The sequence below is a fragment of the Protopterus annectens genome, chromosome 5.part0, assembly GCF_019279795.1.
Source record: "Protopterus annectens isolate FY-2018-M chromosome 5.part0, PAN1.0, whole genome shotgun sequence".
NCBI lineage: Eukaryota > Metazoa > Chordata > Ceratodontiformes > Protopteridae > Protopterus > Protopterus annectens.
This window is the reverse complement of record NC_056735.1, coordinates 514,032,222-514,045,541: the sequence shown is the minus strand read 5'-3', so window position 1 is coordinate 514,045,541 and position 13,320 is coordinate 514,032,222. Positions and strand designations below refer to the sequence as shown.

At 37.0% G+C, this 13,320-nt stretch overlaps 1 protein-coding gene across 3 annotated transcripts in view; it reads left to right on the top strand.

Moving 5' to 3' along the window:
• The window catches only part of ROBO1 (roundabout guidance receptor 1), a 1,916,411-nt gene that overhangs the window by 1,803,313 nt on the left and 99,778 nt on the right, over positions 1 to 13,320 (top strand). For all 3 annotated transcript variants that reach the window (XM_044072442.1, XM_044072441.1, XM_044072443.1), the window contains one exon: positions 7,558 to 7,712. In XM_044072442.1, the coding sequence (XP_043928377.1) occupies positions 7,558 to 7,712 (155 nt within the window). The remainder of the gene's footprint in view (positions 1 to 7,557; positions 7,713 to 13,320) is intronic.

Below are 13,320 nucleotides of genomic sequence, written 5' to 3'. Positions count from 1 at the left end.
ACCTAAGCTTATGTAGCCCTTTCTGTTGAGATTTCAGGCATGGTAGAGAAGCAGTGGGATTTTGCCACTGTACCTTGAAATTAAGGTGCTTCAGTTTGATTGCAAGTGTTTAATTCTGAGGGAGAAGCTTTTTTGACCTTGTGATGGGAGTATCAAATCAGTGGAGTTGGATAATCTTAGATGCTTCCCTGAATATCACAAGCCAAAGAACAGCTGCTAATGATCATTGTGAACTCAAGACAAGCATTTTATCCTGGCCCGTATTTTTCTAAATGGTGTAGAATATATCCAGTACAGCAATATGTAAAAGTGTCTTATCAGCTGTATGGAATTAATGTATCTTCAGAGAACAAGGCATTTAAAAGCATTTCTGTTAGTTACATTTTTGTAGTATGTTAGTTTTGTACATACATTTTGCAGGCTATAATTATTACACACATTTATTTTTCAGGTAAAACTCACCAAACTAAACTAATCATACTGTTTTATATGTTGTGACTTATGGTGTTGCTTAAATTTTCCAGAAAACATCCTAATGTATTAACACTAAAGTTTACATAATATTATGCATGTTGTATCCAGGGGGTCTCAGGTCATTCCATCATGCATTTATAATTTCAGCTTAGCCCCAGGGTAAGGTATTGCTCTGGTGCTTTAACTGTCATCCTGAACAGCCTTCCTGTGTTTGTGTTGTGATGTGACGATACAAGTAGGAGCAGTCAAAATCTGATCATCTGAAAATGCAGTTCTAATAATCAAGTAAGCAAACAGGAAACTAATGTGAAACCCCAGCTGTTAAAGCTACCTCGGTTGATAATGAATATGTCAGTCCTAATTAGAAGTCTTCTGTTCTTCATACTTGCAGGCATATGCTGTTTAGTAAGTCTTTCAACTTTAAGTTTTCTCTCAGAAAACATTTTTTTTTTGTTGTTGTTATAAGCAAATTGTTAATCTTCTAATACTTGGAGAGAACATATCGGATGTGGTGTTCATTAAGGATCCCATCCTTGTAACACTTTCAGTTCTTCCTAACCTTGGTAATTCAGATTGTCTGGGGGTAGAATGAAACTTTAGTTGTACTTTGATGTTTGAAATCCCAACGCAACCGTATATTGCTTGAAAAAACATTATCAGGATAAAAACCTTCAAATGGGCAGTGAAATAAACAACTGTAAATGGGTAGAGGTGATGTGTGGCAAATCTATTTCACAAAGGTGAAAAATATTTTATGATTTTTGAGATCCCCTAATAAATACATGTATCCCTCTGGAGACTAGGCCACAAAATCAAAAGGTTAATAAGTTCCTGTTGCCCTCAGATGCTCACACTTCAAAAATATTTTATAAAGAAGAAATATTTTTGGAAAATTAATAGGAAATTTGCAGTTCAGCAGTACAAATGAAATTATCAGAAAAGGACAGAAAATCTGAAAAATACTTTTAGAAGACAAAAGTTGTGTTAGGAAAAGAAACTGCTCACACCAAGGAAAACTACAAAGACTCCTTTAAACACATTTGCCATTTTAATCTATTTTTGCAACACTGAGTTATCGGTGGAGAGTTTAATGGTTATAAACCAATGTTGCAAATACAGTATCTGAAATCAGTTTTTAAATGTTTCTAATCCTAAAAGTAACACAAAAGATAGGAACAGTGATGGTAATATTGCAGTCTGATGTAACATTCAGGTAAAAGCATTTGAAGCTGCCGTTATTGCAATTAGACAAATATAGTAGCTATTCCAATTGCTTTGCAAGCACAACTGGGAAAGTATTTGAGACAACACTACTGTCCCTATTATCCGTTACCACTAAGCTATATGATAGCCCCTGCTTGGATTCATATCTGGAACGTCTTGTCTAAACTTATTGAACTTTACATCAATGTCTGTGATGCTTTTCTTTATGGTCTTTCCTTAGATATTATCTGCTTATATTTTACAAAGGCATTTGATTCTGTTCAGGTTATGGAAAGACTGAAAATAGATCTTGGTACAGTGTGGATTGCAAACAGGCTGCATAACAGAAGTAACAAAGTCAGGCTGAGGTATTTGGAGGAAGTTATTGCAAGCATTGGTGTTCCTCAGGTATCCTTGCAGGTGCCATTTATGTTTAGTCTGTTTTTGCTGTAATCCCTTCTTGCAGCAATGTATAAATCAGCAAATATACTGATGAGACAAAGATTGGGATGGTAGTGAGAGAGTTTGCTAATCACAATATCTTGCAGAGATATGTAAGTGATCTGTATTGTTGGCCCACAATTAACAGAGGGTTATTTAATCCTGGCAAGTAAAGTGTCATTCATTCTGTGGCATTAAACAATGGGTAACCCTGTATGATAGGTCATGAATTTGTTCCAGCAGCTGCCAGTGTTAAGGATCTTGGGAAACTACAGATAACCAATTTAAAATCAACAGCCATGCATCTGGCATCTTGTATGAATGTTATGGAATAATGAAAGCCATTCTGAGAACCATTAGTAGCAAAGGCAGCAAGGTAGTGATACCCTTTTACATAGCCCTTGTTAGGCCAAATGTAGATTATGATGAGACAGTGTGTATAGTCTATCATCTGTTTATAAACGTGAAAGCATCCAGAAAAAGTTTACAAACCAACTTGCTAGTCTTCATGGTTTGCCTTTTTAGGATAGATTTTAGATATTAAATTGATATTTGATTGTCTATCAACTGATGAGAGGTGATGTTATTGTTTATATTCAAGTGTTTCAGTAATGAAAATATGTCATCAGTGCTTCTTATTGAATTTACTGACCACTGTCTCAATAATAGGAATAGGAATTTGTTAGTCGTCATTTACTTCCTCTCCAAATAGGGATAGTAGCTTTGTGTGCAGAAGAGGAAAGGTTGTAGAATTCCTTACCATTATATATTGGAGTATTTTCCTCTCTTACTTTATTTAAGGCTGGTTTGAATAACTGGGCTGATGAGTCAGTTTACAATACAAGACTTTTGGAAGGCAAATTGGGCTGGTGAGTCAGTTTATGATACAAAACTTTATGGAGGCAAATTCCTCGATGGCATCCCTAGAGGCCTTGAGTTTGCTCTAACCATTACACAGAATATTGAACTTTTGGATGTGATCAGGATTAATAGTAGCAGATGGCTTGATTTTTTTTTTTTGGCTTTATTTATTTGTTGGACTGAAGGTTACCCGTTACGGTTTTAGTGGGTTGAATGAGTTGCCATTAGTAAATACAGGAATAATCCTTTAGTGGTACCAACTAACATATTACTTGGTAAGAATTTTTTTATGCAGAACTTCTGGTTAGAGGGCTGTCTTACCTTGCTGTTAAGATTTGCATTTTAGACACTACAGTATGTCTACCCTTGAACCTCATTTTTTTTTCTGTCCAGTATTTGATCAAACAATTTTGCAGTAGGTGTTGAACTTTACACCTTCTTGAGTAATGATAGCCCCCTGGAATGTTATCTTTTTTAATGAGAAATTGAACTTTGCACTATTTGAACCCAGTGTATGTTTGACATTAAAATTCTTAACATGAAAGACACCAAAGACACCATTCCTTCATTCTTGAAGTGTTTTGGAAATGCAAACCCTTATAAGTGTAAGAACCTTCATAAAGGCAGAGTCAGCCTTAGGACTAACACCTTCTTTATGCCAAAAGTTGTCTCCAGTTTGTCTGACAGCTAAGCCATTTAGCTGCCTACATTTTTCATAATGCTTAGAACAAAGGAAAAGGGGTCTTGCATATGATGGGTATCTCAGACAATTCAGTTATTACAGTGCCATAACCAGTGACTTTTGGCAAATGGGCCAATTCTTTATCTCTTTCATAGTAGATAAATTGGATAGATATGTCTCTATACAAACTCTTTCCAATGGTTGGCAAACTATATCTCTTTCTGTAATGACTCCATCAAGAAAGCTTTGGTGAATGCATGTATCAATGTGCAGTCCACCGTGGCTTATGAAGCATGTGTGTAACAGTGATTTGCACATCCATGTATACTTTCTGCAAGCATTACAAACTGGACAGCAAACCCAAGAGCAAGGGTGATCTCTTCTTCTGCTGTTTTGCAAGGTATGTCACAGTCCTATTGGTTTACATTTGTGATTACTTTTTTGTTGATTAGGTGGTGGTTCATAGGTAAGTACTAGGCTATCGGCCCAAGGTCCTACATAAGCCTAGCCAGCAAGGTACCATAGCTTACGCCACCCAAGAAAGTTATTTTCCTGTGCCACTGTCCAGCAGAAACACAGAAATGATCCCTGGGGTGTATTTCCTATTTCCCATCCACTCATCAAGATTTTTCTTGAAGAGTGCTAATGAAGAACTTTGCTTGACATAGATGGGTAGCTTGTTCCAGAGTATAGTAAGTCTCTGGGACAGGAATCTATCCCTGCAGCATGTCCTGTTTATTGTGGTGACAAGGTTTAGGTCCCTAGAGTGTGTAGCTTGGAGGGATTGGGATTTCTTTAGGTGTAGCATGTCCAACAGCTCTGGGTTTGACATAGCTTTATATGTTAGGCAGAGATCACCTTGGAGTAGGCGATATGCTATGGAGTAAAGCTGGAGTTTTTTGAGACTGTCAGTGTAGGGCATTTGTTTGAGGCCAGTAATCCTCTTTTGTGAGGTACTTCTGTGGCCTTTCCAGCTGCTGCAGATGTCTTGTGAAGTACATTCCAAAAGGGGCATTGTACTCTATAATGGGTCTAATGAGTGACGAGTAGAGGGGAACAATGACCTCTTTTTTCCTGGATGAGAACCCTTTTATGATGAGGTGTGCCACGTAGAAGGACTTCCTGACTACTGTGGCGATGTGACTATCAAAGGAGAGACTACTGTCCACCTGGGTCCCAAGGTCTCTTATCACGCATTCGGTGTTAAGTAGATTGCTACCTATGTGGTAGTTCATGGGTACAGAATTTTTATCAAAGGAGATGACACTGCACTTTTTGGCATTGAGCTTGAGGCCATGGCTCTGACACCAGGCATCTGTCTCAATGAGGCCCTTCTGTAGGATGTCCACATCATTTGGGGACTTGACTATGGCTCCTAGTTTGCAGTCATCTGCGAACTTCGTCAGCCAGAGGCCTTCTGTGTTAGCATGTACTTCAGAGAAGTAGATACCAAACAGTATTAATGGTAATCACAGATGAGTTGTTTCAATATTTTGTTTCAAACAAACTCACAGGAGATTCTTCATTACAAACGTGTGTGTGTCTGCATAGGTTCTATTAGTCTGATAGACAGAATTTGGTTGACATCTGTTTAATCGACTACATTTGGTCGGCTGTACAGATAGTCAACAGGTGTGCAGGAGAGAGAATTCCTGGGTGGGAAATATTCCCTTTCTCCATGGATTGCGCAGTATTGGAATTAGTATGTATAATTAGTGTGGGGGTAGGATGGCACAGTGGTGCAGCAGTTAGCATTGTCGCCTCACAGCAAGAAGTTCTCCGGTTCGATCCTTGGCTGGGGTGCCTTCTGTGAGGAGTATGCCTGTCCTCCCTGTGGTCGCATGGGTTTCCTCCCACATACCAAAGACATGCTATATGTGGATTGGACACTCTAAATTGGCCCTAGGTGTGAGTGCATGCATGTGTGTGCCTTCTGTGGAAAGTTGGGCACCGGGCTGGCAACTCGACACTGTAAAACTCCACTGCCAATCATGAGCAGACAGGTGATCTGCTGTGGTGACCGCTATCTGGGAAAAAGCCGAAAGAAGAAGAATTAGTGTGGGAGTGGTTCGGCGCTGTGGGACTTGAGTGGTTTACCTTCAGGATATCATCATTCGTGCTAGCCAACCTACTGAAGGTAAATATATATATATATATATATATATATATATATATATATATATATATATATATATATATAGATCTCTGTCACATGATCGAGTTTCAGAAACTCTAAATCTGTATGGACAATTCCATATGATTGAGTTTTCTGGAAATTTGAACAGCAAAAAAAAAAAAAAAACACCTCACAAAAATCTACTTTTTTATGTTTATGCAAGGGACAAGCCCCCCACATCCCCTGCAAATTATATATATACCAACTCCGAGATCGCACTACAGTGAAGGAAAGGGTAAATTTCCCAATCCTCGCTGTACAGCGATCTCCATTCAAAAGCCTCGAGTTTTCAAAAACTCGATCATATAGTCTTGGCCATATCAATATCGAGTTTCTGAAAACTCGATCCACCAATAGGGATCTATCTATCTATCTGTATATATATATATATATATATATATATATATATATATATATATATATAGATTTTTTCCAGATGTCACGGATATAGATTCCATATATAGCATGGAGACTTAGTAATGCTTCCTGTTCATGTCCTTGGGCTACCAAGAGCAGCTAGAAGCTCTCTCCATTATTCAATGTTTGACAAGACTATTTTGGAGAGATCTCTGTCTGACTTACCACTTGATTAGAAACTCATTTGTCATATACTTTACCTTAAAAGCGTATACCATTTGTTACCACGTCTGATTGTCACTCCAGCCTGAAGCACTTAACACAGTATCATGCAGTATATAGGGATTTAGTTGCAGAAATTAGCCCTGAAGTTCAGCTGAAAATGTTGAAAGTATATGCCCTTGTGTAAAGGCCTTATAGACTGCCAGTAATGTGACTAAACTGTGATATTTGATCAATTTATTTATGCGTACAAGTGACTATAGCCAGCAGGAAGAGAAAAGGAATAGCTTCTTGGTGGATTGATTGTATAGCAGCATGTATAGTGATGGATTACTGACTTGGGGATGTCAATACAGCTGTGAAAAAGAAGTCACTGCCTGCTAGAATTTTCTTTTTACTGAAAGTAAGATATTGCCATCCCACCTGTCCTCGTCTCATGTTAAAAAAATGTATTTTCCAGAATCTACACCTGCAAATGTATGCATCTTCTTTCAAGTGCCCCCAAAACAATGAAAGATGTTTTGACATGGGTAATACTATCTCCAGTCAAGCTGTTTACAAACCTGTGCTGTATCCATTACTTCAGATAGTTACAAGCCATACTGCTTCTCACAGATGCACAGAAAATGCACCCATTTGAGTATGAAGTGTATGCCTTGGTTACAGTATTGCATTTCATAAAATAAAAATAGTACCTTAAATATGACATGTCTTTTCCTTGACCAAGCAGGCTTAACTCAAATGTGAGTGCTAGGCTTATCAACTGGGAATGCTTACATGTGTACATGTTTCTTATTTGACCCTTTAAGGGACTTTGACAGCAAGGAAGTGTTGATAAGTATATGAATGACTTTGTGAATGACGCAGTGAATAAATAGAAGCAGAATGAGTTTCTCTTACTCTATACCAAAATCAAAATGTAAATAGTGATGTATTAATTCATAGAAAGGAGTAATAGGGACTCATATCCTCACAGTGTACTTCAGTCTTTGTCATTGATATCAAAAGACAAAATTGTTGCAGTCTAGTGCAAATCCTAGAGATGGCTATAAGAAAAGCTTACTGTGTTATTTTTATTTTACAACTTCAGCATTTCAGAAAAAAAATGTTTATTAATTCTTACCGTACTGAATTTTTATAGACCAGGGCTGTTAAACATTGGAGAGCCAGCATCCCAGCCATGGCTGGCAGACACATGGCCACACACTGGTAACAACCACAGCGAGTGTCCTATCAACTGCTGTACATCAGGAAATGGAAACAGTGACAGCAATCTCACCACCTACAGTCGCCCAGGTTAGTGAGCTCTCTGCTTTTGCTTCAGAACAACTCTGTAAATACAACTATTAAAATTTATTTTTTAGTTTTTCCCTCACAAGTAGTTATGGTAAGACTTTCGTTAGTCATGTGTTGTTAGTAATGGTGTTGTCATCACTGCATTATATTGTAATATTTTTAATTTTTATGTGGACCATCCTACAGATAATTACAGTTGGTCTCAGTGTAACATTTGCATTGCTTTTTGTACATGCCGTGAAGATAAGAGACTATAATTGTAGTGGATTCTTGAGCTTTTTATATCTCTGAAGTTAACAGTATTTTTCTGTCTTTACTAGAAGTGAAATAAAGGTGATTTTAAGTTCTAATTGTGAAAAATAAGTTGTTAGTACCTGACTGGAGTTACTGCCAAAACCTGCAGGATATGTTTTGCATATTTATGGATAGGATGTTGAGCAGTTAAGACAGGGGTATGATTTATTGTTTATTTCTGATTGTCTAAGTATACAAGAATTCACCCACATATGCAACTATCAGACTTCACAGTAATGCTTCTGAAGTCAGACAAGGGCAAGAACAGAAATTCATTTCATGGAACAAAATAGATTAGCAGAGCAGTCGTCTGTGTTGTTCCATCAGTGTTGCCTTAGTTAAGAATTCCTTTTTTCTCCTAATTTTCCTTGTAAATACATTTTATTTTAAGGACCCCCCCGGATTTCTACATTTGTTTATTAATTAATTAATCTATTTATTAATTAATTTATTTATGTACTTATGTATTGACCTTTATTTACCGGGATAGTGCACTGATGAATATTGACCAATTTCTGGCTTAGTCTGGGTGTAATACAAAACATTTCACAAACAAAAAAAATCAGAAATCTAAGCAATAACCTAATAATTCAGAATAATTACATAGAAAACTCTGTATTTATACAGTCCAGTAAACAAATCGCAGTGTAATATACAATCAAGCAGAGTGCAATTTACAGTATATATATTACTTTATAAAGTAGATCAATCTTCAATGCATCTTGAAAGAGGAGAAGAGACAAGGAAAGGAGATAGGTTAGGTGATATGTCATTAGGTTAGGTGATATGCCTATAGGTTAGCTGATATGTCCTTAAGCTTGGATGAAGAAGTGCTGTTTGAGTTGCATTCTGAATTTAGAGTAAGTGTTGATTTCCTTAATGCTGATGAGGAGAGGTTGCCAAAGAGTAGGTGTCTGAGAGATGAAAGCATGTGCAGTGCTGTGGAGTCTGATTCTAGGGGTAATGACAGTTGGTGTAGCTTGTGAGTGGTGTCTCAGGTTATATGAGGAGTTTTTTTTTTTTGTGAAGTCTGTTTGCAAGGGTAGTAAACGTGTGGAGTTGGAGTGGTTAGTAGAGTTAATATCCTAAAAGTAAGTTAGATCATTATTTTATGGGTAACCATTTGGCTTTTTTCTAGGGTGATGCGGTGATGCTCAGAGAGAGATGAATTTGTAATGAATCTGCAGATGCTGTTACAGATAGTCTGGAGTGTTTCAGTGTGTTGTTCTTGGAGGTAGAAGCAAAAACTAGGAGCCCATATTCAAGTTGAGAGAGGAGAACTTCCCAATGACTGCTCTGGTTGGTTGGAATAGAAAATGGGAGAACATTTTGGCCCAAGGAGGAGGGAGTTTGTTTTGGCTTTCACTATTTTTCTAGGTAGAAATACAAGACTAGCGATCAATCAAGCTATAGCCCTAGGTATTTGAAGGTGGAGGTTGTCTCTATGAAATAGGTGTATCATCAAAGATAGCTAAAAAGTCAGGTGCATTGGTGAATTGTCTGTGGAGTTCCAAACGGCATTGTTTTGATTTTGGTGGGGTTCAGAACTATTTTATGGTTTATCAGCCATTGTTGGATCTCATGTAAGTTGGCAGTGAATGTTGATACGAGAGTGACCTGATTAGTAAATGACCATGTCATCAATATAGAAGATAGGTGAGAGAATGAGGAGATCACAAAGAAGTTTGTTAATGAATATGGAGAAGACGAGTAGAACATGAATGGCATGTTAGTATGTTGTATTATTATTGTCGTCTAATGACTCAGCGGAAGCTGATGACTCAGCAAGAGATTAAAGCAGACATGGCATTCATTCTGCTGTCTAACATGATTTCAGATTCTTATAGTCAGAAAATGCATGTACAATATTTTAAAATATCGAAATGTACCCCTAAGTTATTAGCTGGATAGTTAATAAAAGATTTATAAAACAACCCATTTAACCCTGTGTAGTATATGATAAATCATTAATATTAAACTCAAACAAGAACAGTAAAGCTGTACTTGGAGTATCATAAGTCCAAAAAAAACAGCAAAATATAGCCAAGCAAGATTTAGTAAAATATCGGCAGTTCATTAAGCGCTTTCATCTCTTTATATCTTCATCAGACTGAATAATATAATGTTATATACACAAAGCAGTGTTTTGCATGTGACTATTTGTGTGTTTAATTGTGTTTTTATGATTACATTATTCAGTGTGAAGAAGTCTGATATAAGGAGATGAAAGCTCTTAACTGAACTGATGAGGATATTTTAGTAAATGTTGCTTGGTTTTATTTTGCTGTGTTTTGTGGGCAAATCATTAGTATTAGCCTTTGACGCTCAATGAACAAATCCCTAACAGAAACTTAAGCTGTCTGTAATTTATTCTGTGATAAGTGTTTTTACCTCCTCAGGGTCATGGGGAGCTGAAAAGCTTATCCCATGATTCAGTGAGAATAAAAGAGAGAACTAAGCCTGGATGGTATGCCAGTCCACTGTGCGCATGTTTGTGGGGCCACACAGACATGGAGATATTGAGCATGCACACACACACACACGCACACGCACACACACACACCTATGGGTGATTTAGAAACTTCCCAGTTCAATTAATGGCAAAACTTTGTCGTGCAGGATGAAAACAGAGCAGACAATGTAAAAACCCGTATAGACTCAGGGTAGTATTTAATGAAATTGATCAGAATTCACATTTTGAAGAAGTAGTAAAGTAGAAAGAAAACATTGAGCTATAACAAGTAAAGTCGGAAACACGCAGGTTAGTGAGGGAAATATAAGGACTGGAGAGTGTAGCATGCAAGACTAGGGGATCAGAGAACGTGCTGCAAATGGCTGGAACTAGGTGTTCATTTTCAGTGAATGAAACAACGTTTCTTAGGACGGTGGGGGTAAGTGAGTAGTTTGCTGGAGAAGATTGTGGAACTGTGAACAAGAAGAAACTTGGAGCAAATGGAATAAAAACAAAATGAAATGGGGCAGCCACTACCTAGAATATACATGTCTCCTCTCTTCAGTGTAATTATGTATAAGCAGTATGATGAGCCTTGCAAGTGGCAAGTGCAGTGCTTCCTTAAGTGAGTGCCTTGTGCTGTAATGGAGACTTAAAAGGGGGGGAGATACCCAAAACAGCAGTAATAATATTGACACTGTAGATGCTCTGGATTTTAGTTATAAATGTAGTCTTCAACAGTGTAGACGTAGCTTTGGAAAAATTATGTAGCATTCTGAACAGTAGCATGCTGTGATAAAAGCCATTTATAAAGAAAACCAGATTATGTGATACAGCTGTTGTATCACACCTTTCAAAACATATCATTCAAAGTATCTGCTTTGAACTAAACATAGCACTGGGAAAAAGAAACAGCCTTAGTGGCAGATAATTTAGGGCAAAGCAGCCAATGACCATTTTCTTATTTAAACTGTTTTTATGACAGGTTTATGACTAATTGCACAACAGTAATGCAATCATGAATATTTAGCTTTATTTAGTTTGCAGTGTGCACTCATTAAAAGAAATTATATAATCAACAAATGCAAATGAGGTAAATGCATGGTTAAATGCAATCCAGGGTGTGCCATTAACCAAGAGAATCTGACACATCAGAGTGTCTGCATGTTGTTTTCTACTTATATCTTTATGTTTCCTTGCTACTGGTAGTGTTTGTTTAAACAAAGCATGCATATTTCAGATTGCAGAAAATCTACCTACTAAAAATCTGTTTTAAATCATTGGATAACAAACTGCTATAAATCTTAGTCATATTTGCATAGAAACAGACCGTTCTGAGTTACAGGCCTTGTTTCTACAGATTCCTGCCCTGTGTTTTGTCCTACCTTTGTAATATTGATAGAAATAGCAGATGAAAGTTTGCAGTAGAACTGTAATGCAGCTTATTCACTGTGACCAAGATACTAGGAGTGGTTTAGATCTTTAGAAGATTTGTCTAAGTAATGTTTTGTATATATGTGTGTGGGGGTAGGAGGATTTGCTTCTGAAGTAGAGTTCAAATATAATCATAGGTACCACCCTCACACCCCCCCATTTGCTATATCCAGCTCTGAGATTGCTGCATGTTGAGGGAAAAAGATTTCTCTCATTGCAGTGGCTGCCTTTGAAGAACCCACATTTGGTTATGGTTTCTAAGCCAGGAACAGCTGCCACAATGTTGCTCTGATTTCATAAGTAAAGGCCTTTTGTTTCTTCCCTTTGTGTAAAAACTAGATTTGCAGATTACTGGATTACAGTAAAGGGATAAGATCACAGGACAACATTTCTATAGTGTGATGCATTATAGAGTATATTATACTTTTCATTTCAAAATCTAAGGGGTAGAAGGTACTGGAAATTATGAAATAGCCATTACTTGCTACAGTTTTCTTTGTAGAGTAATAAACCTTCAAAATGTTTACATTAAGTTATATTTAATTTACCTTCATATTGATTCTACTTTCCATCTAGCAAAATAGATTTTATTAAAGGCACATTGGTACTGTAGCCTACTGTTAGACAAGGGAACCAGTGGGAATCATAAGTCTCAACAGTATCGGGGACAAATCCAGACATAATCAGGGACACCTTTTAAAATACTAGTGCTATTAACCTGAGATTTTGACAGAATAAGAATGTGAATTAATGTACATTTTCTTAAGCAAGAAAAGGCTGTAACTCTAATTATTGTCATTATTAATCAAGTGTAAGTCATCACATTGTCTCAAAGTCACCAGATTTAGGAGGGATTAAGAAGGAGAGAGGTAAAATTTTCATCTGGGAATGGTTTATAACAAAGATGTTGTGTCCAAATACATAGAGCCTAGTTTATTCACACTCTTCAGTATGTGCCTTCAGTACTATGTGATTATTTTAGTGATTTTTTAGCCTGTTTTCTGTGTTCATATCAGATTAGATTTGTTTTACTACGGAGCAATGTACAAGCTTCAGAAGAGTCAACAGCTTGTCTTTTGAAAACTGCAGACTGTCTATTCTGACATTGTGCCACACAAGACCTCAAGTGAAAGAAACAAGACTGTTTAGTCAGAGCCGCAGAAATAAAACATAACAAAGGTTTGTAAAGCTTGGTAGCTCGTATCTTAATAGGTTTACAGGAAATGTTAGGAACTATAGTCACCAGAGAGCTTGCACTAGATTTTCGTGGTCAGATTCATGCATAATTCATCATGTCTGTCTGAGTCAGAGATCTTGCTGTTCTAAAGTGAGAAGAGAAAGACAATTGTTCTTTCCTGTTAGGATAAAGGAGAGGTTAAATGCAGACAAATGCTAAGTACCAGTTTATCATATTTTATTACAAACTGT